Raw genomic sequence first — 26688 nt, 5'->3', positions numbered from 1 at the left:
TGTTATCAGACCTGTTTTGCAGAGAAGGAACCTGAAGCAATAAGATGGACGTGACCTGACCAAGGCCACAAGAATGAGCCAGTGACAGAGCCAGGATTAGCATTCATGGCCGTCTGACTACCAGCACTGTACTTGAAACAGACTGTGGTTGAATTTAGCATTACAATGAGCTGTGGTTATGGCACTGGACTGGGACTCAAGAGATGTGAACTATATTCCTGGATCTGCTACAGAATTCCTTTGTGACCCTGGAAAAGTCACTTGACTGTGCATCAGTTCCTTATCTGTAAAATGGGGATAGTAATAATACAGGATGTTACACTGGTAAATTCATGAATTTATGTCAGGGCCTAAGATGCTGTGGTAACAAGGCCACAGAAATGCCTGCACATTTTTACAATATTCTTTTCTGCCCCTGGGAAATCCTCTGATACTCCTTAGCTTGCCCAAGACTTTCTAGCTTGCCCAAGGTGCATCACTCTGCAGGAGCATTGGACTAGAAAATTAATGCAACCCACAATAACTGTGAAATCTCTGATAGCAAAAATGAATCTTAGGATGCCTTTCCCAAACTAGGATGTTCAAAAAGATTTCACAGAATGGGAAAGTAAACTTCTTAAAGGTAAGTTAAAACTTAGCTGCTAAATGACCCCATTGGCTGATGATACAAAGTTGTGAGGCATTGTCAATAGAGAGGAGGATCGGAATATTATACAGGAAGATTTGAGTGACCTTGAAGATGGGAGTGACAGAAATTAAATGAAATTCAGTAGCCCCAAATGGTGGTCATTTATTTAGGGTCTAATAATAAGAACCTTTGCTCCCAGCTTGGGGCTCATCATTTGGAAATGATAGACAGGGCCAACGAGAGTGAGGGGAAGCCAGTACAAATTACTGGGGCCGGGTGGTCCAGAAGGGGGCCCAGGGCGCAGCTTCCCCAGCTTCGTCGGCCCTGTTTAGCCAATCCATCCTGGCTGAGGGGCCCAAAAAAATGTTTTCACTGGGACCTGAATCTGCTCTCAGTGGCCCTGGTGACAGAGCAGGAGAGAGACTTGGGTGTGTAGGTTGCTAACAGGATGAGTATGAGCCAGCAAGGTGATGTAGTTATGAAAAAAAGGCAAATGCAATCTTAGGATGTATTAGAGTTATTTCCAGTAGAGAGAGAGAAGTAATAATGCCGTTGTACAAGGTACTGATAAGACCTCATCTGGAATACTGTGTACAATTCTGATCACCTGTGTTCAAGAAAGATGAATTTAAACTGGAACAGGTGCAGAGAAGAGCTACTAGAATGATCAGGGGAAAGAAGGGCTTATCTTATGAGAGCAGACTGGAAGAGTTTGGTTTGTTTAGTCTAGCAAAAAGAAGGTTGAAAAGGGATATGATTGCTCTTTATAAATATATTAGGGGGAGTTAATACTAGGGATGGTGAAAAGCTATTTAAGCCTACAGACAAAGTTAGCACAAGACCAAGTGGATATAAACTGGCCATGAAAAAATTCAGGCTGAAAATCAAAAGGTATCTAACCACCAGAGAGGTGAGATTCTGGAACAGCCTCCCAATAGGAGAGAGAGGGGCAAAAAATTAATTAGTTTTAAATGAGAGCTGGACAAATTTGAGTGTAATTGTATGGTGGAGGTTGCTTGTGATGGTAGGTTGGGGGCTCACTTGTGAGCTCAGGAGGTCAGACTAGATAATGTGGCGGTCCTGTCTGGCCTTAAACTCTGACTGTGTTGTATAACCACTGATGTTTTAAATGATGGACTTAAACAGCAGTGAAAGACTAGATGTGCAATATGCAGTGATTTCAATGGGTCCAGCATTTCACCCCAGAGTTTTAGACACAGTTGTCTAAACGGCATCCACAAAATCTGCATGTATTCCTACTATGCACGGATGTATCTACAGCTGCACCTACAAAATAGGTCATTCCTATGATTCTACAGAATGGCACAGCTGGTCATTCAGAATTCCCTGCCATATGTTTATAAAAGACATGGTTCTTCATACACGGCCAGAGGTGCAGTTATGCTAGATGCCCATCTAGCACACTTATTGGGAGGTATTTAACATTTAAAAAAACCCAGACCCTAGTCTTGTTACCTGTTCCAATGCACATTGCAAGGGTAGGGATGCAACTCGCAGGTCTTTACTGCCGTTTTAATACAACCCAAACGAGGCTAGATTGCAGTCAGGTTTGTTTACCAAATAAAACACACAACAATGGCTGTTTTCCATTTTCTCAAGCTAAAGCCTAAACACGTGACCTGGACCAGGCTAACTGTGTAATGTAATTATAGCTTCGGGGGGGAAATTAGCTATCAGAGCAGAAAGGTGCTTCCTCCCCCTGGAGAGTAAGTCTTTCCAATCCAGCCACTGATCTGGATTCTTCCCTCTCCGCCCAGTAGCAAATGCCAGCATGTCCCTTTAGCTCTAGGTGAGTTTTGCCCTTTTCCTGTGACCTTCCCTAGCCCGCGCTGATGGGGAGAGAAGGGTTGCTTTTCGGAAGAGGCTAAGCCTATGTGTGGGGGAGGACAGGAGGAGGAAAGGAGAGAGGGGTGTGATTTTTACTACCCCGGTATTTTGATACTCCCAGGAGCAATGACATCACCCAGCCTCCTCGATGCGAAGAGACAAAGGCAAGAGGCAGCTGCAGAAGGAGGCTGCTGCTGCTGCTGCTGCAGAAATCACCACGGAGACCCAGCACCGCTGCTCCATCCCCTCCTGGCCCGTTGCTAAGCTGAGTGTGCCGGCTGGCTCCAAGCAGCCCTTGCCCATGCAGCCTGCCCTGGCGAGCGGCGAGGGGAAAGGGAGCAGCAGGCAACGCGCAGCATGCACTGGGGTGTTGGTTTTGCCTCCTCCAGGTCCTGTGTGGTTGAGCTGAGCCGGAATCAGAGCCTCACCCTCGGCTGGTGTGCAGGATCCGAAGAGCACTTCTCCTTTTATGGGGACATCATCGCTTTCCCTTGGCAGGATTACGGTGGGATCATGGCAGGGCTGGGTTCTGATTCGTGGTGGAAGAAAACCCTTTATTTGACTGGGGGAGCCCTGCTCGCTGCCGCGGCATATCTGCTACATGAACTCCTGGCAATTAGGTGAGAGACAGGGAGAGAGAGAGAGCTTGGGGCAGGCTGCAGCAGGGAGTATTTGGAATAGACGCTGCAATGGGAATAGGAAATAATGAGACAGTGCTGATCTGATGGGAATGCATTGTACTCGACCTTCACCCCTTGAGAAACTGACACAATAACGACGAGCAAGGCAGAAATCAGGAGTCTTTTGTAATTGTTTTTACTGGGCATTTCAGAGCTTAACCTCTGTAAGGATTAATGTTACACCAGTAGATACATCATTCTTAAAACTCAAGTGTCATAGGTTCTAGGGGGATCAACCACAGGGCTCTTTTCAGAGAGAGTTTTAGCCTTATCTGGAAACATCTGACTTGTCTGGCCTGTGTTTTAAGGACAGGGGCTCAGAATTAAACCAGTGAGCTTTAAAACAAGAACTACCTTCATCATGGACCCACCTTACTTTTAGATCTTGCCATTTTAGCTGCTTTGCAAAATTGTTTAATAGATCGTCATGTATTAAACCATCTTCACCCAAACTACCAGTATGTTTAAATAAGACAACTCTGCATAATAAACCTCAGCATAAAATTAAACATACTGGTCAGTGCTTTTTTGGGGTTGCTCAAAAATCTAATATGAAAATGCATATTTAAAATGATGCAGCATCAACTGGTTATACAAGATCTCTTGGAAATAAGAAGAAGCCACAATTGTTTTCAATGTAGTATTGTGTCTGGTTATGATCTCTAGCTTCATAATGGTGTGAGTAATAGGGAGCATGAGAGCAGGAATAGACACAGGAGTATGTTTGTCATAGACTGAGATCTGAAGTAAACAGTTGCATATGGTGCTGCAGTTTGTTTACAAGGATAGTAAATCATCTCAGAAAATGGTGGCTTTAACTACTGATTTCCCAAGGATGTACCTGGAAATATAATATCTGCAACAGAAGTGATATATTACTAGTACAGTGTTTTAAAGAAATCGATGAGAACAATCTCAGGGGATTTGATCTATGTACACTATAGACGTATGGTGGAGTCTAACATTATGAAAATGGAATGGAGATGAACTTCAGACCACTATGGGCCTCGACCTGCCCTTCTTACTCAGCTAAGTCTCTCATTGATTTCAGTGAGGACTGCGTAACTGGGTCCTAACTGGTTACTATGATCGTTGCACAAGACAGCGGTTTGTGTAATATAAACAATGGCAAAATATAGAAGTGATTTCTGGATACAACATTTATAAAGAAATAAAGGATCAAAGTAGCCCTGTACTAATGAGCTGCCATGCACAACATAAGGTAAACAAAGATAACATTGCCATTGATAACCTTTTAATAACACTAGCACTAAAAGATATATTTGCCTTATATATTTTATGCTCTTATTTTAATTCACCTTACAATAAATAACTCTATAAACATAATTCTTGGAAAATACTTGAATTCAGGGATGTTTTTATAATTTAAATTTCATAGATTGTCTTACCTCTATTTTTAGGAGAGATTTACAGAATGAAATTACTTCACATAGCCATATTTTAAAAGATATTACATTTTCTGGAGAAATATGTAGATGTGATTTACTGGTTCAGCAAATATGTGCCATCTGCACAGGCTACTAGCAATGTTAAATCTGTGTTTGAATGTTTCAATATGTACAGTATATAAAGGGATGCTATGAATGTATTAAATGATTTAAAACCAAACATTTGAAAATATGTCAAATTTAGCAGTCAAATTGCAATTGCTAGTGGCCAAATTTTTAAAAGCAAAGCAAACTAACATCATCTCTGGCCGTTCAGAGCTCATTTTTGAGAGATTAAAATTATCATCATCATGTTAACCAAAACTGAAGACTGAAACTATTCAACACAATGTATTGTATCAAGATAGTGTGTGATGATTCAGTTAAGGCCTGGAGTCCTAAAGGGGGTGTTTTCCAAAGGCGTAAAGAGCCAGTAAGCAGCTCACTCCCTTTGAGACATGTGCCTAGGAAAATCTCCCTTAAAGTCAATAACCAAAAGCAGTTACCGTAAGATAAATTTACAGGCCAGAGCAAAGAACAGATATGTTTTTAGATAAGAAATCAACAGAGATGAAGACTGGATGAGGTGGATGGAAACTGAAACACTGTTAGAGATGGCAGAAGCATCAGAGCAGAAGGCTTTTATACTAGCAGTTGCAAATTTGTGTGAAGGCACAGATAACATGCCAGTGCTAGACAAGTGCCGGAGGTGCTGAAGTGTGCGTAAAAGACAATGGGCCTTCTTACTCCTTTGACTTGCTCCAGTTTTACACCTGTACAGCTACATTGACTTTGATGGATCTCATGGAGCTTGGGTCAAATTCTGCTCTCAGTTACACTAGTGTAAATCCTTTGGAATCCTCTTGATTTGCCTTAGTGTAACTGAGAGCAAAAGTTTGGTCCCAAGTCCAGGAGGTAGATTGGAGCAAGTCCATCGTGAGCTTTGAGAACCGTGAATGGGACATTTTGAATTGGATCCTGAAATGAATGAATAGCCATTGGAGTTGTTTGACAGCAGGGGTAATGTGGCTGTGAGTCTTTGTAGATGGGAGAAGGGAGGCAGCAGTCTCCTGGATATTCTGGAGTTAGGAGAATACGGATCTTGAGAAGCCATAGAGATGAGAGTTAAAATAGTTGAGGCCAGAAGGGATGAAGGCTTCCACAGGGTGGTGTCAAGGCAGTGGGGTATTTGGGCAGTTAAGTGCAGAGGTGGTGATGGACACATGTACAATGGGAGGAGATACAAAGAACAGAGAACAAGGCCAAGGATAATGACCAGTTTACAGACAGTGGAGGTGAATGGCATATTTGAGAGCTGGAACTATGCTTGAGTTGATCATGTTCTTCAAGAGAGCCTCTTTTTTCTTTAAGACCCTTAACTGAAGGAAGTAGATTTGCAGGGCCTGGTTTTACATTGCCTCACCCTTGTGTTGTCATTTATAACTGTGCAGAGTGCCTGAAAACCCCTACCACAGCAAAGTTGGAGCATTTTACACTCACTTTGCTAAGGGGTCAGTAAAAGACAGACTGAAAACAGAATTCAACTATATATACAGACAATAGATTTCCAAAGGGGCCTGCACCTCGATTTGAAATGTCCAAGCAGGTCTTTACCTCCATCTGAAATTTTTTAGGGGTTTGCAAATGAAAAAAGGTTGCAAACCCCTGCCTTAGTCCACACAAGCTTGGGTGTCAATTTTAGTGCATACTAGCATTCTGCACACTAACTGGCTCGTATGAACCCTACTGACATGCACTAGTGCATGTTAATATAGTCCCATTTCAAACAGTAATATGCTACCCAGAACAAGGAAACTTTTAATGTGTGCCAGCAGGGTCCACACAGGCCAGATGGTGTGCAACATGCTAGTGCACATTAAAATTCACACCTCAGCTAGGGTGGACTAAGGCACCATGTAGACAAGCCCTAAGTGACTACATGAGGCACAAGGCAGGGGAGATTCAGGCTTCATTGCTTGCTTATTTATTTTAGTCTACGAGTCTGGGTGTATTACCTAAGGTTTGCAAGATTTTTTGGTCTCTCCAACATAGAATTAACTAAGCCTCCTGTCTGAATCCTGCTCCTGCAATGTAAGTGCTTTTCAGTGATTTCAGACTTGATGAATAAAGAATTACAATAACCTATTAAAGGGAGGACAAAATGGTTTGCCTCAGCCATTCTCGCTCCTTCATGCACTTAATATATTGATATATGGCACATGCTGTAATCTGGATTTCTTTTAATTCTTTTTTGTTTTGCCAGGAAAGAGCAAGAGATTGATTCCAAAGATGCTATTATACTGCATCAATTTTCAAGACCTAACAATGGTGTTCCGAGTTTATCTCCTTTTTGTTTGAAAATGGAAACTTATTTAAGGATGGCTGATTTACCCTACCAGGTAAACTTGAGTGCACTGTTTCCCTTTACATTATGGTTAACTATAGTAACACACAATACTAAATGTGCAGGGGAAATATCTATCATATCCAAGAGAAGTGTATATGTACACACATAGCTAGCTAGATACACACTTATCACTATAGTGAAGTTTTGGTCTGTGATCTTCAAGGTAGACCTAACATAAGTTGGTTGGTCTAAACATTCAAGCACTATTCCAGATTTCATTGCTTGATGGCAATTGAAAATTTAATTTTGGGGGAAATGAACTTTCGGAGTAGTTCGGGGTTCATGTAATGCTACATAATGATCTGGGTTTGCTCTAAAATTCAGTGTTGTGTAGTTTTATTTAACCTACCAGGTCTGCTATGTTAATAGAGCAAATTTAAGCTGTTGCCATTTTTTTTTCTTTCCTTTGAGAGTGTCTCTTCTCTGCTGTCCTAATAGAATAGTGACAAATCCCTCATTTGGCCTTTCATTGCAGACACTGCCCTCCTCGCTGACGAGGACAGGATTCCTTGCAAAGCCCATGAATGCCCTTTCTTAATAGTGGATAGGTTGCTGTTGAGGCACTGTCTTTCTCCATGGAATGAATCCCAAAGTAAACCAGGGAATGAGAGACAGGAGACTGGGAAATGTATTCTGACTCTCCACTCTGTTAAGTCAAGATCAGGCCACTGGATAAGCTCACGCTCCGTTGTTGCAGTTTTAACAGAGCTGTTTTACATTTTATAATATATATGTTTGTCAGCTCGCTGAGGCAGAGAACATACCTTTTTCTGCATGTAAATTTAAAATGGACTATACGAATGCTTAATAATATGATAAAAATACATGATGGTACAATGTGATATAAATGTTTGTTTTATTGGTAGACGTTTTGGGATGACTACATTATTCACAGGTAGTGGAGCCATGAGTACGTTGTGTCGTCATCTCAGATGGGTTCCAGTAACACTTTTATATCACACTGTTATGAAAATTATTTTGGTTTTGCCATGTAGCTGGCAGGATTTTTTTTTTAGAAATGTTATTTAGAGTATTTTTACTTTTATTGTTGTTGGTATCCACCCCCAGCAAAACTCTGCTTCTTTACTGATATGAATAGAATAGTGAACACGTATGGGCATCTGAGGTAAAGAAAAATGATAACTGATATCCCTTAGAACCCTTTAAGAATAACTAAAATAGTTTTAAAAAAAGTTATGTCTGGTTTTAATGTCCATTATCTTGTGATTTTCCCGCACTAGAACCAAGTATTGAACTGGAAAGGAGGAAATTCTTGGCCTCCCAAGGATATATGCCTCCCAGGTCCAGCTGGCACAGCTCACAAGATAGTGAACTTTAAATATATCTTAGGTGCAGCATGGGCAAAAGCCCCTCTGACATCTCCGACCAATTTGAGACTGAATTGTAATTTGGGGATGAAATTGCTGTTTGCAGGGACAAACATGTTTTTGGTGGATTGTGTCTTTGTAATTGGTTGGTTAAGCAGGTTTGGAATGATTAAAATAGCTCTAGTGAAGGTGGAGTAGTGGGCAGAAGGCAGGTGAGGCTGACAAAATTGCAATATAAAAGCAGCTTATCCCATGGTTCTGCAATTTTTAAAGGAATGTTACTTACCACGTATATGATACACTCCCTGGTCATCCTGTTCTAGGAATGTGTGTATTGGGGCCCTCTATGCCATAGGAGGTAGGTCTAGCTGGCAGGAGGCATCAGTGGTCCTGGTTGCAGTGTGTGATGGATGCTGATAATGGCCAGTGACAGGGGCACTACCAAATGGGCTGGTTCAGAGTGGGCAGACCTGCCTTCCACACAGCTGGTGTGTAGATCCCAGTAGCTGTTGTGCCCTGGCACTGAATCCTGACCCATGGCAAGTGCATCGTCTGTACTGAGCACAGGCATTTTTGCAACTGCCCATTGTCAGGGGACAACCACACACGGGCTACTCTAAGAATCTTCCTTTTTGGCAGGAGGCTGTGCTATGCTGCCCTCTGCCCAGGGTCTGCTAGTGTTATCTCCAACACATGCACCCTCAACCAGCTTTATTTTGCACTGTACTTACTCTGGATTTTTACATGCAGTTGGAAGGAAGCATGTGGCACAGTCCTCTTTCCTCTGGCCATACAGAGACTTTGCATGATTATATCTACTTTCCTACCACCACTTAGCAGGTCAAGTGTGTGTAAGGCTATGCTTGTCTCAGCCCTGCACAGGAGCATGACAGCAGTCTTTTCTTGGTGTTCTCCAGTCAGGTCAGTTGATTACACCATGCACTCTTAGGGTATGTCTACACAGCAATTCAACATCCACTGCTGGCCCACTCATAGAATCATAGAATATTAGTGTTGGAAGGGATCTCAGGAGGTCACCTAGTCCAACCCCCTGCTCAAAGCAGGACCAATTCTCAACTAAATCATCCCAGCCAGGGCTTTGTCAAATTGGGCCTTAAAAACCTCTAAGGAAGGAGATTCCACCACCTTCCTAGGTAATCCATTCCAGTGCTTCACCACTCTCCTAGTGAAATAGCGTTTCCTAATATCCAACGTAGACCTCCCCAGTGCAACTTGAGACCATTACTACTTGTTCTGTCATCTGTTACCACTGAGAACAGTCTAGATCCATCCTCTTTGGAACCCCCTTTCAGGTAGTTGAAAGCAGTTATCAAATCCCCCCCTATTCTTTTCTTCTGAAGACTAAATAATCCCAGTTCCCTCAGCCTTTTCTCATAAGTCATGTGCTCCAGACTCCTAATAATTTTGTTGCCCTCCGCTGGACTCCTTCCAATTTTTCCACATTCTTCTTGTAGTGTGGTGCCCAAAACGGGACACAGTACCCCAGATAAGTACTCACCAATGCCGAATAGAGGGGAATGATCACGTCCCTTGATCTGCTGGCAATGCTCCTACGTATACAGCCCAAAATGCTGTTAGCCTTCTTGGCAACAAGGGCACACTGTTGACTCATATCCAGCTTCTTGTACACTGTAACCCCTAGATCTTTTACTGTAGAACTGCTGCCTAGCCACTCGATCCCTAGTCTGCAGCAGTGCATGGAATTCTTCTAAGTGCAGGATTCTGCACTTGTCCTGGTTGAACCTCATCAGATTTCTTTTGGCCCAATCTTCTAATTTGTCTAGGTCCCTCTGTGTCCTATCCCTACCCTCCAGTGTATCTACCACTCTTCCCAGTTTAGTGTCATCTGCAAACTTGCTGAGGGTGTAATCCACGCCATCATCCAGATCATTAATGAAGATATTGAACAAAACCAGCCCCAGGACCAACCCTTGGGGCACTCCACTTGATACCGGCTACCAACTAGACATCAAGCCATTGATCACTACCCGTTGAGCCCAATGATCTAGCCAGCTTTCTATCCATCTTACAGTCCATTCATCCAGCCCATACCTCTTTAACTTACTGGCAGTACTACTGTGAGAGACCATATCAAAAGCTCTGCTAAAGTGAAGGAATAACACCCTCACTGCTTTACCCTCATCCACAGCTGACTTGGGATCATGGGGTTGCCAAATTGCATTGTAGACATTTGGGCTTGGGCTGGAGCCCAGACTCTGGGACCATCCCCCTTGCAGGTCCCAGAGCTTGAGCTCCAGCCTGAGCCCAAACCTCTACACCACAATCTTACATTTCTGCAGCCCGAGCCCTGCAAGCCCAAGTCAGCAGACCTGGGCCATCTGTGGGTGTTTAATTGCTGTGTAAACATAACCTAAACCTCCCCTGTGCATTGTGTTTCTGGGCCTGCTGGAACAGATGTTACTGGAGGGGCTGCAGGTTACTTGGAAACCTAGCTGAAGTCTTAATAAACTTTTTAAAAGTATAATCAGGAGGGAAAATTTTCTACCATGACCCCCAAATTGCCTAATGTTCAGTCCCTGGGGTTGAAATCTATGGGGCTGCATGGGGTTTAAAGGCAGAATTTATCCCAGCTAAACTGTTGACAGGAAGGGACAAAGACAGACCTTTTAGCTAACATAGTATTTGCTGCTGGCCCTGGAGGAACCTACCTTCCTTATGTTTCACAAGATGCTGCTTGGGGCAGCTTCCTTATAAATATAGTCACAGGGAGCTGTCCAATAATCTCACTGGCTGAGACAATGGAAATCTGACTGCCGATATTCAAACTTCTATGGGGTTTGAGGATTTAGAGATTTTTATCTCCCTCTGCTCCCCCTCCCCAAATCTAAGCTTTTATTTACAAGGAAAGAAAGATTCTAGCCCTGCAGGTTTTAGAGGGCCCCTTTTCCAGTGTAAATTAAAGCACTGTACTTTGTTGGGTCCCATAAACATTGTAAAACCAGCAGCGCTGGAGGGACCAAGTTAGACCATGGTTTTCTCCTGACATGGTTTGTTATAGTTACAGGGCAAATGTACCTTAGATGCCTTCTAGTACTTCTTGAGTGTACCCAGTGGGTGACAGCCCTGGCTCCCTGCACCTCACTCTGGGTGGAACCATGTAGTCCAGCCACTCTTAGATGGGATCTATGGGTTGTAGCCCCCTTTTCCCCACTGTGCTAATCCAACAGGCCCAACTGCATTGGCACCTGCCAGCCCTTTCTTTCTGGGGACCTGTGACGAGCAAGTTGATTAAAGTGACTCAGAATCAGCAGCTTCAAAACAAAGCTGTATTTATTCCTTCCCCCAAAGGTAGAAAACATGTAGAGCAAAGGGTACAAACAATAAAAGGCCTGTATGCCTTGTTCTTACTTATGTCTTAGTCTATTCTTGCCAATTTTTGTAAATTTCCCTCAGTCCAGCTAATCCCCATCTCTGGCTGGGAGGAACAGATTGCTCACAGCACTCTCTCTCTCTTTCTCTCTCTCTCTCTCTCTCTCTCTCTTTCTTTACCAGCTCCCACTGACACTTCCTGGGCAGTGTCTGGCCACCCACTGAACCCCAGCCCTTTTCTAGGCCCAGGGTCCTCTCATATTTGGTATCCTCCTTCTGATCCTAGATTTAGCTTTGGGAAGAATAAACTGTTCTCAGGCTTCCTTGTAAGGGATATTCCCTAATAAACAGCTTTTTCCATTGTTTCCTCTAGGTCTCCTACCTGTTTCATTGTTTTACCTTTCCTTCTTGGTTCCTCTAACAACCCTTTTTTATCTAACTCCATAGCCAAGTACCCATCATAGACAAACGCAGAGAGGCATGTACCATATTCATAAAAATAATACAGCTATTTCCCAGTTTGTCTTATGGTTGAAGTACCATTTTTTTCTTGCAGTGCTGATGGGACCTAGCCATGTGTTAGCTGTTGCTGAATCATGCTAACACCATGGCTGCTCTGCAAGAGGGAACCTTCTTTTAAGCATGATTGGGGATAATAGGAGTTTTGCTGTTGACTTGAATGGGAACAGAGTGAGACCAACACCGAGTGCTTTTGAAGATCTAGTTTTATCTCCCAAGCTGGCACTGTACCTTTGAGCTGCAGAAGCAACTCTACTCTTTGAAGCAGCAAGGATTCTCTTTTTACGATCCTACTAGGAGTCTGGTGCTACCCAGAGACGCATCTTAGCACCTAAGGACATGTCTACGCTTTGAGCTGGGCTGTAATTCTTAGCTCGAGAAGACACACCCACGCTAGCTCTGATCAAACTAGAGTGCTAAAAATAGAGTGTATCTGCAGCAGCATGAACATTGGGAGAGATTAGCTGCCCAAGTATATACCCCTCTCAGATGGCAGGTATGTATTCAGGAGAGCTAGCCCATCCTGTTGCTTGCACCTCCGCAGCTACACTGTAGTCCACTAGCTGGATCAGAGCGAACATGGGTATGTCTCCTCAAACTGTGAATCGCACCTCCAGCTCCAAGTGTAGACACACCCTCAAAGAAAAGGAGGATTAAAAAAAGATGGAGTTAAGCTACTGAGGAACCTTTAGAACTCAGAAACTCCAGTTAGCTGAACAATAGCAGACAGCACAGTTTTGAACTGGATCATTTGCTGCTTCCTGCAGCATACAATTTAAAGGTCACTGGAGAGTGATTATCTGGCGAATTTATCCAAAGTTTCTCCCCCTCCCTCCAGATATAAGTATCATAGAGAAGCAGAAGGTGACAGTTACACATCAGTTTTGCTAGCATTTCTTGCATTTAGTATATGTTGGCAGCTGGTGCTGCCTGTGTAATGTCTGTGCCCTACGGGGTGTATAGACCTTTAAAGGAGAATGTGCCTCCCATTTCTACTGTTCCTTTGTCTTCCATCAGCACTGTGGCACCTTTCAGGCCACACAATGTGGCGAGGACATTTTTGAGCCTGCCTGACTTCTGAACCATCAAGAAGTTCACTTGTTGCTAGAATTCCTTGTCCATTTTTATTGACCACTGCCAACAAGTCGCTGTGCTATTTTGATCAGATGTGTTTGCTTGTTGAATATAAGCTTTGCTTTGCCAGTCCTCCTGTGCTAGAAGTTGCCACTGATTGCTTTCTCTTCCCAAGCCATCTTGGCCTGATTGCTTTGTTGGTGTCTGTCAATGTTATAATGTAGCAAAAGGTTTTTATTCCAGGTGTTGAACTTTGATGATGTTCTCTGTAGAGTTTGGTTTGAAGGAACCAGTTTTGGGTTCAGGGGTTTTCTGTAAAATAGAATTTTTGAAATACATGGATTTTTTTTTTACAGTCTGATAAAGTATAAAGGCAACAGAAACGTTATATTTATATAAGATATGTTAAGAAATAGTTTTAAAAAAATAGATACAAAAGGACACAACACAAACTGCAGTAATTGGAAATATTAAGCTTAATTATTCCTGGTTATCACTGTAAAAGGGCCCCAAAATGTCTTTCAATGCAATTCAGTTTGTAAATTCCATCTCCATAAAATGAGCTTCCCATGGGCTTTTGTGACAATTGCTTTGTAGATTACAGTTAATGTACTAGGGCGGATTTCTTAGCTTTGACATGCCAATACCATGGCCACTCGCTGTTCTTTGCAGTGGACTGGTTCGTAAGTGAGAGCTTGGTAAATATTTTATGACAATTAGTAGCAGCTTTAAAGATATCTAGGTTTTGGGCCTAAAGATATCTGCTTCAGACACAGTACAATGTAGTATAAGAGATTTTGCCCAGGGATGGAGGATATCCCAGGATAATGAATAAAAGCCTTATATTCCATTTTCCTTGCTTAATCATATTGTAAGAAAACATTAAAAAAACAAACTCTAGGAAGCCTAAGATTCAGCAGATTTTACCTGTGTAATATGCTTGTCAATGTTGTTTCTAGAATCTTAACTTTTGCATTTTCTGAGTTTAAAATGTGTAAACTTGATGTTGCGTTAACGTAATTCTTTACACACACACACTCACACATGTATTATATAAAATATTCTTCATTTTTATTAATCCAAGCTATATTGATTTAAACTATTGCAGTAAAGAAAATTATGCAAATATATTTTATAAAAGCTAACAGCAAATGCCCAAAATATCAATATTTTTGGCATAAGGGGAAAAAACCCTAATGGAACAGTCCTATGGCGTTTAACTGAGATTAAATCACCAGTACTGTATATCTATTTAATAGGGTCCAATAGAAACTATTTTAAAATCCTGTAGAATTTAATAAGAATGAGATTCTTTCTATAGGTTTTTTTAACCATTGTATAGAAGGACTATTAAATTCTATAGGACGGTTTAAAAAAATCTATAAAAAGGTTACCAGTTTATTTAAAATTCTATAGGCCTTTTTTCATAAGAGAAGAGTCTGGACTAAAGAGCATGGAAGAGTTGGTATTCTCTTTTAAGTTTCAAGTCATTGTTTCTGTAGCCTTTCTGCTACGAGCCAGAACACCTTCCATCTTTCCTCCTCACTCGTACATTAGACAGATGATTCCCATTCCCTTATTCATTCATTTCTAGGTACAAGTCATGACACATCATATTTTATTCTCATATCAGGATATCTGTGTATGGGCAGAAATCCAAGAGTGGCTAGAACCAGAAGACACTGTTCCCAACAATGTTCCCCAATATTTCTTCTAATTTGATTCAGAAGGAAGATGTGTCTGAGAAAGAACATGTATGTGTAGTGTATCACACATATATATTATTAAATGTAGCCAGGGTGAAGTGCCATCTAATGAGGATCTCCTACTGAATCTCCATCGCCACACAGTATGCTATGTGTTTGTCTATCTTCCACCTTAGTGGATTTCTGAAAGTTAAATTTTTGAGGCCTAGACAGGTTGACATTGTATTGCCAATCCCAAACCTTCAAAAATCATGAGTCACGCACCCATAACATTTTAAAAAATAATAAATTTGAGTTTTTTTTATTTGGCTTCTCATTTTGAGCCTTTAGGGTTCACATTTTTGAGCCTTTCACCACGGCCATGAAGGATATCTTTAAACAGAAGCTGAGATTTTTATGTAATAACAGGACTCCAGGAGCTGGGTCTTTAAGAAGAACACCAACTATCATGAGACTTGCTGAAAAATCACAAGAATAGTTAACATTGTTGAGTGTCCTTTAAAATAAAGGAAATAAAAGAACAAGAATACAGTAGCTCATACCTATGCTTTTAGGAATAAACAGACTTGTAATTAAAGAGAATTATGGTCTAATGATCTAATCACATGACTGGAAGCCAGGAATTCCTGTGTTTTACTCATTCCCTGCTTGATCTCTCTGCTTCAACTTCCCCATCTGTAAAATGGGGATAAATACGTAGGTGCAGAGACTTGTTAAATTTAATGGGACTCCACACAGGTGATGGGCTCTTGTGGATCTGATTGCAGGGACCTTGGCTGCAGATGAGTGGAGTTCGCAGACCAGGAAATTTCAGGATCATAGGCAAAGACATACTTTCCCTCTCCAATGAGGGAGTGACATATCATTCCATTGCTTGGGCCTGGCTGCTTGTTGAAAGCCTGAAAGAAGGCAGGAGTACATGCCATTGGGGTTTCCTCATCTGAGCTTGAGGTGGAGTCTGGGTCCTTCCTGTTCCCTCTTTCCTTCCTGCATCCACTTTTGGTGTGGATTAGAGGTTTTTCGGATTAGTCACATTTATCTTTCAGGGCTACTGAGATATTTCATTAGTTAGGTATCAGGGTAGCCGTGTTAGTCTGTATCCACAAAAACAATGAGGAGTCCGGTAGAACCTTAAAAACTAACAGATTTATTTGGGCATAAGCTTTTGTGGGTAAAAAACTCAAGAAGTGCTTTTAAGATGAAGAATACTACTGTGAATAAGTACCAAATATTATTGTCATTTTGTCTATGATGCAAAATTGTCCAGAATATTGGGCCTGACCCTGTGGAGTTCTGAGTGCTTCTCTCCCCACTGGCCTTTAATTAAATAATTAACATTAAATCACACCATAGAAGGCATCAAAGGCACATAACACCTTTCAGGACTGGTCCCATTGCTTTGCATTAAAAAACAAAAGAAAAACAATGATGGGTACATTCTTTTGGCTAGGAATTACTTATGCTGGAAATAGGGTTTTGCATTTCCATTTAGAGTAAGGTTGTTGCTCTAGTTTGATAGTTAATGGACGATATTGATTTTATGCTTTGGGTATTGGCACCTTTTAAAGAAAACTTTATACTGATCAAACAGAAGCTGAAGGGTGTTTTTTGTGTGTGTGTTTGTTTTTTTGTTTTTGTTTACTTGCTTCTTTTCTTAGAACTATTTTGATGGAAAACTTTCCCCTCAAGAGAAAATGCCCTGGATTGAATACAATCGCAAAAAAGTATCTGGCACTGAGTTCATTATTGACTTTTTGGAAGAGAAACTCGGAGTGAATTTAAATAAAAATCTTGGTCCACATGAAAGAGCTGTTTCCAGAGCAGTGACAAAAATGGTGGAGGAGCACTTCTATTGGTAAGCTTGCATTGTAAAGCTAGTTCTGTTCTGATCTTATCAAACCTGCTGCTGCACATTTTATCTAGAAATGAATGCTTGCTTTGTCTTTCAAATACTTCAGAACCGAGCTGTCAATTCCACAATTCTTTTCACTCTTGGAGTATTAGTGTCTCTCTCTGTTCTTTCTTGTGCCAGTATGAATCAGGAGTAAACACCACTGGAGGGTGCAAAGCCCATTGCAAATGAAGTTCAGAATCAGGCCCTTTGCTCATCTGCAAGTTTATAAAGAGGAGCAACAACAGGCTCCTTCACATATGCTAGTTATGCATATGCAGTCCTTTCACATATACTACTTCAGTGGCACATGAGAAGTAACTGCAGGATTGGGCTGATTAATAATAGGCTAAATTTGAGACTGTTTAATACATTTGTGATTGCCAAAAGGGAGGGAGAAAAATCCAGTTTTGGGGACTAATTGGTGACAGGAATGCAATATTGTGAACTAATTGAAGACTATATATATATATTTGCACAGTCCTCTTCATTTAATAGAATTTTGTTGTTATTCTTCCACTATCCTTAAGGGGATGCAGTATTGTTGATTGAGCAAAGTAAGGTCTAACGTTCAACTTGAAGGATTTCTCTCTTTGTCTATCTGGTGGTAAAGTGACCTAAAGTCATTTAAAAGCCCATAAACCATAATATAGTATAGAACCTCAATAAATCTCCTGTTACTAATGGTTACACTCACACTCACAAAAATGAGAGTCTGCCCACTCACCAGCAAAGGTTTAGGATTAGACACAGCAACCAAGACTCATGTAGGATGCTGCTTGTGACATCAGTGAGGCTACTGGTTGAGTAAGGCCCTTAAAAGCAGAGTGAGGGTTCCTATTATGACTTCATTGCATTAAAAATATGTATGACAGAACACCGATTCACATTGTGGGGAGTCTTGTCATAAATAATTACAATTAAACTATGCTTGCAAATAAATGAACAAAGTACATTTTGTGATGCCTTATTCTTGCTTTTTAAAAAAAAAAATGAGCCCCATCCTGCCTGGGGCTGAGTGCCTCCTGCTGAGGCGTTCCACTCCTACTGGGCCAGCTGCTGAGAGGAGCAGCTGAGCACCTGGAATTCCAGATATCTTCAGTGGGCATTGTACATGCCTGATGCTTCTCAAGATCTGAACTATTGACTTCAATGGCAGTTGAAAAGGCACTTGGGCCAAGGTTCACCAATGTACATAGGTATTGTGACACTGAGCGTCACAATGCCGAACTTTTAGATGCTTAGAAAATCACAGGAACACACTGCAAATCACAAAGCCTGAGTTAGGTGCCTAGATTCCAAGACACTGAACGGGGACAGAGAGGCACCTTAGACTGTGATTCCCAAAAGCTAGCAGGCTAGGCAGGAAGCCACCTAAATTAGCCATTAGGACATGCCGACGTAAAGGGTATATGTTAGGCCCCGCCCCTCTCACCAAGATAGGTGCTTAAGTCTAGGTTGTAGGGAGATGTGTATCTCTACTAGTGATTCACATCTGGGAATCCTATTTGCAGTTAAGTGCCTACAGCATTTCCACAAGAAACTAGGGGAAGGAGGAGGAGCTCTCTTACAACTTTTAGCTCAGTGGCTCCCACCTTGGATGTGGGAGACCCTTGGTTCGAGTCCCACCTTCACCTGATGAGAGACATTTGAACAGAGATCTGCCACCTGCCTTCTAGGCTGAGGTCAGATTTAAAATGGCCTTAAACAATGGTCTCAGTCAGTTGATATGTCCCCTGCTAGAATAGTCAATGTCAATCCAGATTAGATGAAACAGAAGCTACTTTAAAGTTATGGTACAGCAGAGAAAGCTAGGAATTTATACATTAGCTTCTTTACACAGACTGTTCTCTGGGGTTCTGGTAAAGGTTCCTAATTAAGGGAAAGGAAAGGAATATTACTCATGGCATTCTGAATTTTTAGCTATGAATTACGAACATAGGCATCATGGTTCCTGCTGAGTCTACAGGAGAAGTCTTTTGTCTCTTCAAAATGGAGTCTGTCTCCTTGATGCTTTCTAAGGGATAGTCTAGATTAGGAAGAGAGGTTGAGATTAGGTTGGAGTTGGTTAACACGTTAGGAATATGCTTGTTTACCCAGAACGATCTCAACTATTTGCTTAAACTAGACAAAATCTAAGGATCAGATCCTCACCTGGTGCAAGCTGTCATTGAAGAACCTTGAGCATCAGTGATGTACACCAGCTGAGGATCTGTCCCTAATAGTCTCCTACTTTCTTCATGCTAAGGAGCCACCCCCTTACTTCACCTTTGTGAACACCTATCTCTTGCTTTGCATAAGTTCTCAATTAGTTTTCAACAGAAAGGGGGCTTCAAGCTAGCCACTTCTGGTGACTCTCTCTGCCTGCTCCCAATCCTGACATATGTACTGAGACTAAAGTAATTACCTATGTCTTTGTTTTAGATATGCTAGTTCCTGGGACCATTCCTATTCAATGGATTATTATTTCATTTATGTCCTAAGATTTGTACAGAAGTGCCTATCTGAGGCACTAGTACATTTTCAAAAATATACAGATCACACAAATACTTAACGCTAGTATATAACAGTCTAGACCCATTTAACCAAATAAACAACCAGCTGATGACACTACTCACCCCTCTCCCAATGTCTGAGAAAACAGATCATCTTGCAGTGTTTCCTAAAAGTCCGGCGTTCAAAGAGGCCTTTTATAAAGGTACTCGTACCCGGGGTGTGGGGAAGGAACTGGCCTTGAGCTACAGTGGTTTGATTGCTCCCAGTACTCTCTTAAGCTGAACTCTCCTTAATGACTCTTTTCTGGATCATCAGGATATCCACTGTTGATCCCTGGTAGTTTTTATGATTGGCCCAACAGGCCTATTAGGAGTCAATGAAATAGTCAACTTGAGCGACAGTGTGAGCTGAGGCCCGTCTTAGTGCAACAGATGTGTTTGCTAACATGAAGTGTGAATTAGTGCTCAGCTTTAAGCAAGTTTCACCATTCTAATATTATAGATACAAAATGAATAGATATTGGTAATAAGTACAGATACATCAGTTTATCAAGCTGCATAACAATAACATACTTTGATAAGACCCTGGGTAGGGCCAATTTTCAGTTGCCTTAACCCAACCTCTAAATTTGTTGGCACACGCATTTCTGCGTGCTCAAATCATGGCTTTGTGTGAACAGATCAGGTAGTTGGCTATTTAGTTACCTTCTTTTCAGGCCCAAATTTGAGTTTTAGGGCACCTGATTTACCCAGAGCATCCATACAAAGTGTCACAAGTCTGAGGCTGTTCATGAAAATTAGGCCTTTAATGGATCATCTGGGTCCACCCCCATTGTACTTTAACCTGATTAATATCCATATCGGCAATCTTTATATTGTTCTTGTCCTTTCCTGAACCAACCAGTTCTCAGTACTGCTCCACAATCAGTAAGTGACAGTTTAATGGACAGGTGTTGGGTGTTGAAGTTGTGGTGGAAATCTATGAGGGAGTTTTGTCCAGAGGATGAAAATATCATTGATGTATCTCAGGTATATCATTGGTACATTTGTCCCAAAATTCTTCTCCAAGTGTCCCATGAAGAGGTTGGCGTATTGGGGAGCCACTCTAGTACCTATGGTTGTTCCTATGGTTTGGACAAAGTGTTTGTTGTTGAATGTAAAATTGTTATGGGTGAGGATGAAATGGATGAGTTTAGCAATGTGTTTGGAGTGGCAAAGAGGGTTTGCTGAGGGAGGTTCTTAATGTTGTGGAGTTTGTGGAGGAAGTTGGTTGTGTCCTGGAGGAAGCTGTCCCTTTGTGTGGTGAGTCGGTTGAGGATGGTTTCTATGAGTCCCAATATTCCTTCAGTAAGAGTGCTGTGGCCAGATAGGTCTGCCTGGGTTCCTTGTTTGTGTATCTTGGGAAGCATGTAGAAGGTCCCTGGTTTGGGTTCGTGGGGGATGAGTTTGTAGAGTATCTCTTGGATTTGTTTGGGAAAGGATTTGATGATATCCTTAAATTCCTGGGTAAATTGTGTTGTAGAGGTCTTCTTTGAGTGCTGTATAATAGGTAGTGTCAGAGAGTTGTCACTTGGCCTTGTTAACCTAGTCATCACTACATTAGGTGGGTTGAGGACTATGAGTTGTCAGTTGGCCTTGTTAATGTAGTCATCATGGTTGAGGACTATGATGGCGCCCCCTTGTCTGCTGGTTTGATCATTATTGTGGTTAGTTTTTAGGGATTCTGGACAGATGACTTAAACTCCCTCATATATTTACACCACAACTTCAGCAACCACTACCCATCCAATAAACTCTCTTGCGAACACTCCCACACAAGCATCAACTTCCTGGATACCACAGTCAGCTTCAGCAATGGAATCTTATAAACAACTATATGTAAGAAACCCAGGGATTGTCATATCTGCCTTCATAGATTCAGTGACCACCTCAAACACACCAAGAAATCCTATTATCTGCAGTCAGACACTCAGGTACCACAGAATATTCTCTGAGGAGAAAATCTGGGATATACACTTTAACAGACGCAAAACTGCCTTCACCAAACAAGGACACTCCAGCAGAGAAGTAGATCACATCATGGAACAGGCCACCCAAACACCCTGAGAGAACCTGCTTCAATACAGCAATAAGACTCCCTTCTACCACACACCCCTAGTTGTCACCTGTACCCCGCACTGGAGCCCATATAGGGTATCATCCAACAACTACAACCCATACTCAATGGGAATCCGACCCTGAAATAAATATTTCTTGAATCCCCTCTTCTGGCCTTCAAACAACCCCACAATCTTTCCAGCTCATAGTCAGAAGCTCCCCGCAGACCAGGACATTCCAACTCAAAGTGGCACCAAATCCTGCCAGAACACCAGATGCAAAATCTGCAGACATATCTCCACTACTACAATGATCAACACGCCCCACAACACGTCTTTCAAGATCCATGGATCCTACACATGCCTATCACAATGTGGTATATCTCACCCAGTTCACTGAATGCCTCAATAACTACTATGTGGGTGAAACCAGACAATCACTATGTTCTCGAATGAAGTCACGCAGGAAAATGGTAAAAGACAAAAACATCATATCACCTATTGGTGAATGCTTTTCACAGAGCTATCACTCTATATCTGACTTCTCAGTCCTCACCCTGAAAGGAAACCTGCAGAACACTTTCAGAAGACGATCCTGGGAGCTTAAATTCATATCTTTGCTAGATGCTGAAAATCACAGTCTCAGTAAAGACACTGGATTTATGGCCCATTTCAACAATGTATATAACCCACTAACCTCCCTTTTTGTCCTATGACTACAGGGTATTAATGGATCACCTGGGATGGTCCCTTAGAATATGTACTAATTACTGATGCTAAACTATCTGTTCAATCTTGTATTTAGCTGTGACATTCTTAGTACCTTTTCCAGACCTGAAGAAGAGCTCTGTGTGGCTCAGATGCTTGTCTCTCTTGCCAACAGAAGTTGGCCCAATTCAAGATATTACCTCATCCACCTTATTTTTTTAAAACTGACTTACCTAAATCAATTTCAGATTAAAAAACTTGCCTTGCCTTTAGTAGACCAGCTCTCAGAATACTGAAATGTGAATATTAATTCACTGAATTAATTTTAATTTGATTAATTGAAAGTGTCTCTGGGTGCTCAATTCTGAGAGTATTGTATAACTTGGGCTTTTATTGCAACTTGCTTGGCTATTAAGCCAAATATTCTCCTTTTACTCTTAGCAAGAAATATCCTTGGTGGCTTTTTACTACATGTTAATAGAGTCATTAAAATGAAGAATTTGTAAGCTGTTTCCTAAAAAGATTAGAAGTGGACCCTAGTGAGAAAGTAGGTGTAGTGGCAGGGGAATATTGAACTCTGCTTCTGTCTGGGTTGCAGAAATTTGTGATGATATGAAAGAAAATGTATAGGAGTGCCCAAAAGGATTTTGCTCATTCTCTCTCTTGTATTAGTTGATCAGTATGTACAATGAGGAAATCTCATAGGCTTTGAACTAATGATAAACTGAAGTCATGTTCAGAACAGGAAAAACTGGGTTCTGGTGGCTTTTGCTGGAAAATCCCAGTAAAGTGGAACAGTTAACCTGTAGACAGTATTCTACACTATGTGACATTTCAACATTTCTAACTAATTGTATGAGGCAGTTGTGCCTCCATCAACCAGCTTCCAACATGACCACAAATGTTTAAGCTGATTTTATATTTTCCAATTTGGAAATTACTCAGAATACCCAGCACATATTGTCATAAACACCCTGCATTTCCCAGACACCCGAAGCTGCATCTGCTCTTCCCACCTCCTCCTCCGATGGATAACTCTTTTTTAAACCACCTGCTCCTGCTCCCACTGAAATTGGTGACAATAATCCTATTGCCTTCAATGGGAGAGGTGAACTGTTCAATATTTACTTACAATGACTGTCACTTTCCAAATTAATTGTTCCTTTTCTCACAAGCTTCTTCGGCAAAAAACTGAAATTCTCTTTAACCTGTTGGAAGAATAATAAAGACCAGCAATTCAAGTGAGACCGGGAGATTTTTGACTGGCAAAGCAAATTTAATAAAGACTCCTTTTAAAAGAATACATCTTCCATTCAACCAACCAAACATATAGATTAAAATACAGCAAAATCCCTTTGAAAACATATCTCATTCAGGATAAACCTGCACTTCATAGGAGGATAACATACAAAAGAAAACCAACCTGACAAAGCATAAATCTCTTAAATGAATTATTTTTCTGTTTAAACCATAAACCATAATACATTTCAGAGGAGAATGGAGGCCTCTGAAACAAATATCTATTACAAGAATCATCATACTGCAGCAAAATGATTCATTTGGCAGGCTTCAGCAGTGCACAGTCACTTCTTAGACAAAGTAAAAATAAAGCATAAGCCAAAGGGAATGGATAGGTAGGAAAGGTTTATCTAATGTGTACCAGTCTGTTATTAACACCAGATCCAGTTTGCACAACACTTCGCTGGGATAATCTAGGGCCCGGATCTGCAACCCGTATTTCTGTTGAGTGGTACTTACTTCCCTGAATTTCAATGATCTCAGTGGGACTACTTACATAACTAAGTGCTATGCAGTGTGAACAAGTGCTTCAGAATGAAGGCCAACATTTAGTATTCTGGGCAGGGCTGACGGGTGGGAGGAAGCCGGTACAAATTACCAGGGCCTGGCGGTCCAGAAGGGAGCCCGGGGCCTGGCTTCCCCAGCTTCATTGGCCTTGTTTAGCTGGTCCGCCCTTGGTGGGGGGGCCTGAAAAAAAATTTTCACTGGGGCCCAAACCAACTCTCAGCGGCCCTGATTCTGGGTGATATTCCACATTCATACCAAGATGTATATTTTACCACAGAGCTAGCTTTCCATCAGGCCAATAATCCTTAGGGCCTCAAGACTTACGCATCAAACCCTTTTGCGGGCTACTTTGTAGAGGAGTTGGGGGGTCAGTGCGCTGCACAGTTATAACTTCTTTTCACCACATTCTAGGACATTAGCTTATTGCCAGTGGGTGGACAATCTCCATGAGACCCAGAAGATGCTTTCATGCCGTGGCCCCTTTAGTGACCTGCTGAAGTGGATTCTGTGCCACCTAACAAAAGGAATTGTGAAACGAGAAATGTACGGCCATGGCATCGGCCGCTTCTCGGAGGAAGAGATATACAAGCTGATGGAGAAAGACATGCGGTCACTAGCAGGTCTCTTGGGTAATGTACAACCCATTATATTCTGCACAGTCACGTTTTGCATAATTAGATTTACTGGTAATGCTCTCTGCCAGGCTGTTTAAACATTACATTTTGTTTCCAAACTATATGTGCAGCCTATCATGGCACTATCATTCCATGTCTGTCTTCCTAGTTAAGAGGATGTCACTTTTTTCTTGCTGCCATTGTACATGTATATTGCCAAATTCTGCCACCAGAGGCATACACTCATCTCCCTTTATCTTCACTGAGAATTCTTTGTGTGTGTGTATGAGGGCAGAACTTGGCCCAGGGCTTTTTAACAGCAAATATTTGTAAAGCTGGTGTTTGAAAATCACTTGAAGGTATTATAGTTGTTTTGATGAGTTGAGAATTTGATTGACATTAACAGTCTTTGAGTGAGCTGTTTACTAACAAGTTATAACTGTTATTCGGTTGGCATTCAAACTGGGGGTTGAGCTGCTGGTGAGACATGGGTTTGTACTGTCAGAGTGATGGTGTAGGACTTGTTTGTTGCAGCAGGTGGACCTTTAGAGTATGTCTACATTACCCGCTGGATCGGCGGGTAGTGATCGATCTATCAGGGATCGATGTATCATGTCTCATCTAGACACGATACATCGATCCCTGAATACACTCCCTGTCGACTCTGGAACTCCACCAGGGTGAGAAGTGGAAGTGGAGTCGACGGGGGAGCGGTGGCCATCGATCCCGTGCCACAAGGATGCGAAGTAGGCAATCTAAGTCGATCTAAGATACGTCGACTTCAGCTACACTATACTCGTAGCTGAAGTTGCATATCTTAGATCAATTCCCCACCTCTCCCCAAGTATAGACCAGGCCTAGTGACAAAACTGAACCAAATTAGTGACCACATTAAAAAATTTTTGGTTTCCTCCTTCAAAAAAGCTAGTCTACACCACTCATCTGCGCTCCCTTCCCCATCCCCAGCCCCTTAGGAATACTATTCAGTTGACTGCTTGATATAGCAGGAGTGATACTCTGTAGTAGAAAAGAAGAATTTTAGTTCCTTAATTTTATCCTTAATCTTTCCTCTGTTTCATATGTGTATTGTAAAGTTAATAGGGTAAAACTTAATCAAGTTAGCTCATGCCTAGCTGTGTAGGATGAAATCCTGTTGGAGCAATGTTGATATACAAGGAATTTAAGAAATGCACATCTTTTATTTATTAACAATGCTTTTTCCACTCTTGATTCTATTTTTCATAACATCTTTTCCAGCTCTTTGCTAGCTTCAGCTACATCATTCTTTCTCTGGGATTCACATTACGAATCATAGAATTTAAGGTCAGAAGAGACCATTATGTTATCTAATCTAACCTGTATATTGCAGGCTACTAAATTTCTCCCCTGTAGTGAGCCCAATAACTTGTGTGTGACTAAAGCATATTTTCCAGAAATGTACCCAGTTTTGATTTATAAACATCAAGAATCCACCACTTCCCTTTTCAGTTTGTTCCAGTGATTAATCCATCTCACTGTTAAAAATTGGAGCCTAATTTCTGACTTGAATTTGTCTGGTTTCAGTTTCCAGCCATTGGTTCCTATTATGGCTTTCTCTACTAGATTTGAGCCCTTTAGTACACGATATTTTCTTCCCGTAAACGGACTTAAACTGTATAATCAAGTCACCTTTCAATCTTTTTGATCTTCTTAACTCTCTCAGTGGTATTTTCTGTAGCCCTCAAATCATTTTTATGGCTCTTTTCTGCATCCTCTACAATTGTACAACATTCTTTTAAAAATAGAACTGTATGCAGTATTCCATTCTCACCAATGCTCCTACTTCCACTCACTGCTCCCCTGTTTGTACATGGAAGGATCGCATTAGCCCTTTTTGCCATACCATCGCATTGGGAGTGCATGCTATTTATTATTATTTTATTTATTTGAATGATCATAGTGCCTAGGGGCCCCAGTCATGGAACAGGACCCTATTGTGTTAGGCGCTGTACAAACAGAGAACAAAGATGGTTCTTGCCCCAAAAGTTTATAATCTAAGAATAAGACAAGAAACAACAGATGGATACAGACTGACCAGCAAGGAAATACA

The 26688-nt window shown here is 41.5% G+C and overlaps 1 protein-coding gene across 2 annotated transcripts in view; it reads left to right on the top strand.

The window, feature by feature from the left end:
• The first annotated feature begins 2633 nt into the window (after positions 1 to 2633).
• The window catches only part of FAXC (failed axon connections homolog, metaxin like GST domain containing), a 38789-nt gene continuing 14734 nt past the window's right edge, over positions 2634 to 26688 (top strand). Inside the window, exons 1-4 of one of the 2 annotated variants that reach the window (XM_030554222.1) lie at positions 2634 to 3096; positions 6868 to 7003; positions 16648 to 16844; positions 24397 to 24614. In XM_030554222.1, coding sequence (XP_030410082.1) covers positions 2834 to 3096; positions 6868 to 7003; positions 16648 to 16844; positions 24397 to 24614 — 814 coding nt within the window. In that variant the 5' untranslated portion in view covers positions 2634 to 2833. Of the gene's footprint in view, positions 3097 to 3863; positions 4379 to 6867; positions 7004 to 16647; positions 16845 to 24396; positions 24615 to 26688 lie in introns of those variants that run through there. The other variant, XM_030554223.1, reaches the window with a different exon arrangement.

The sequence above is a fragment of the Gopherus evgoodei genome, chromosome 3 (assembly GCF_007399415.2).
Source record: "Gopherus evgoodei ecotype Sinaloan lineage chromosome 3, rGopEvg1_v1.p, whole genome shotgun sequence".
In the NCBI taxonomy this organism is placed as follows: domain Eukaryota; kingdom Metazoa; phylum Chordata; order Testudines; family Testudinidae; genus Gopherus; species Gopherus evgoodei.
Note: the sequence above shows the minus strand (reverse complement) of the source record. Positions and strands in the feature narration are given on the sequence as shown.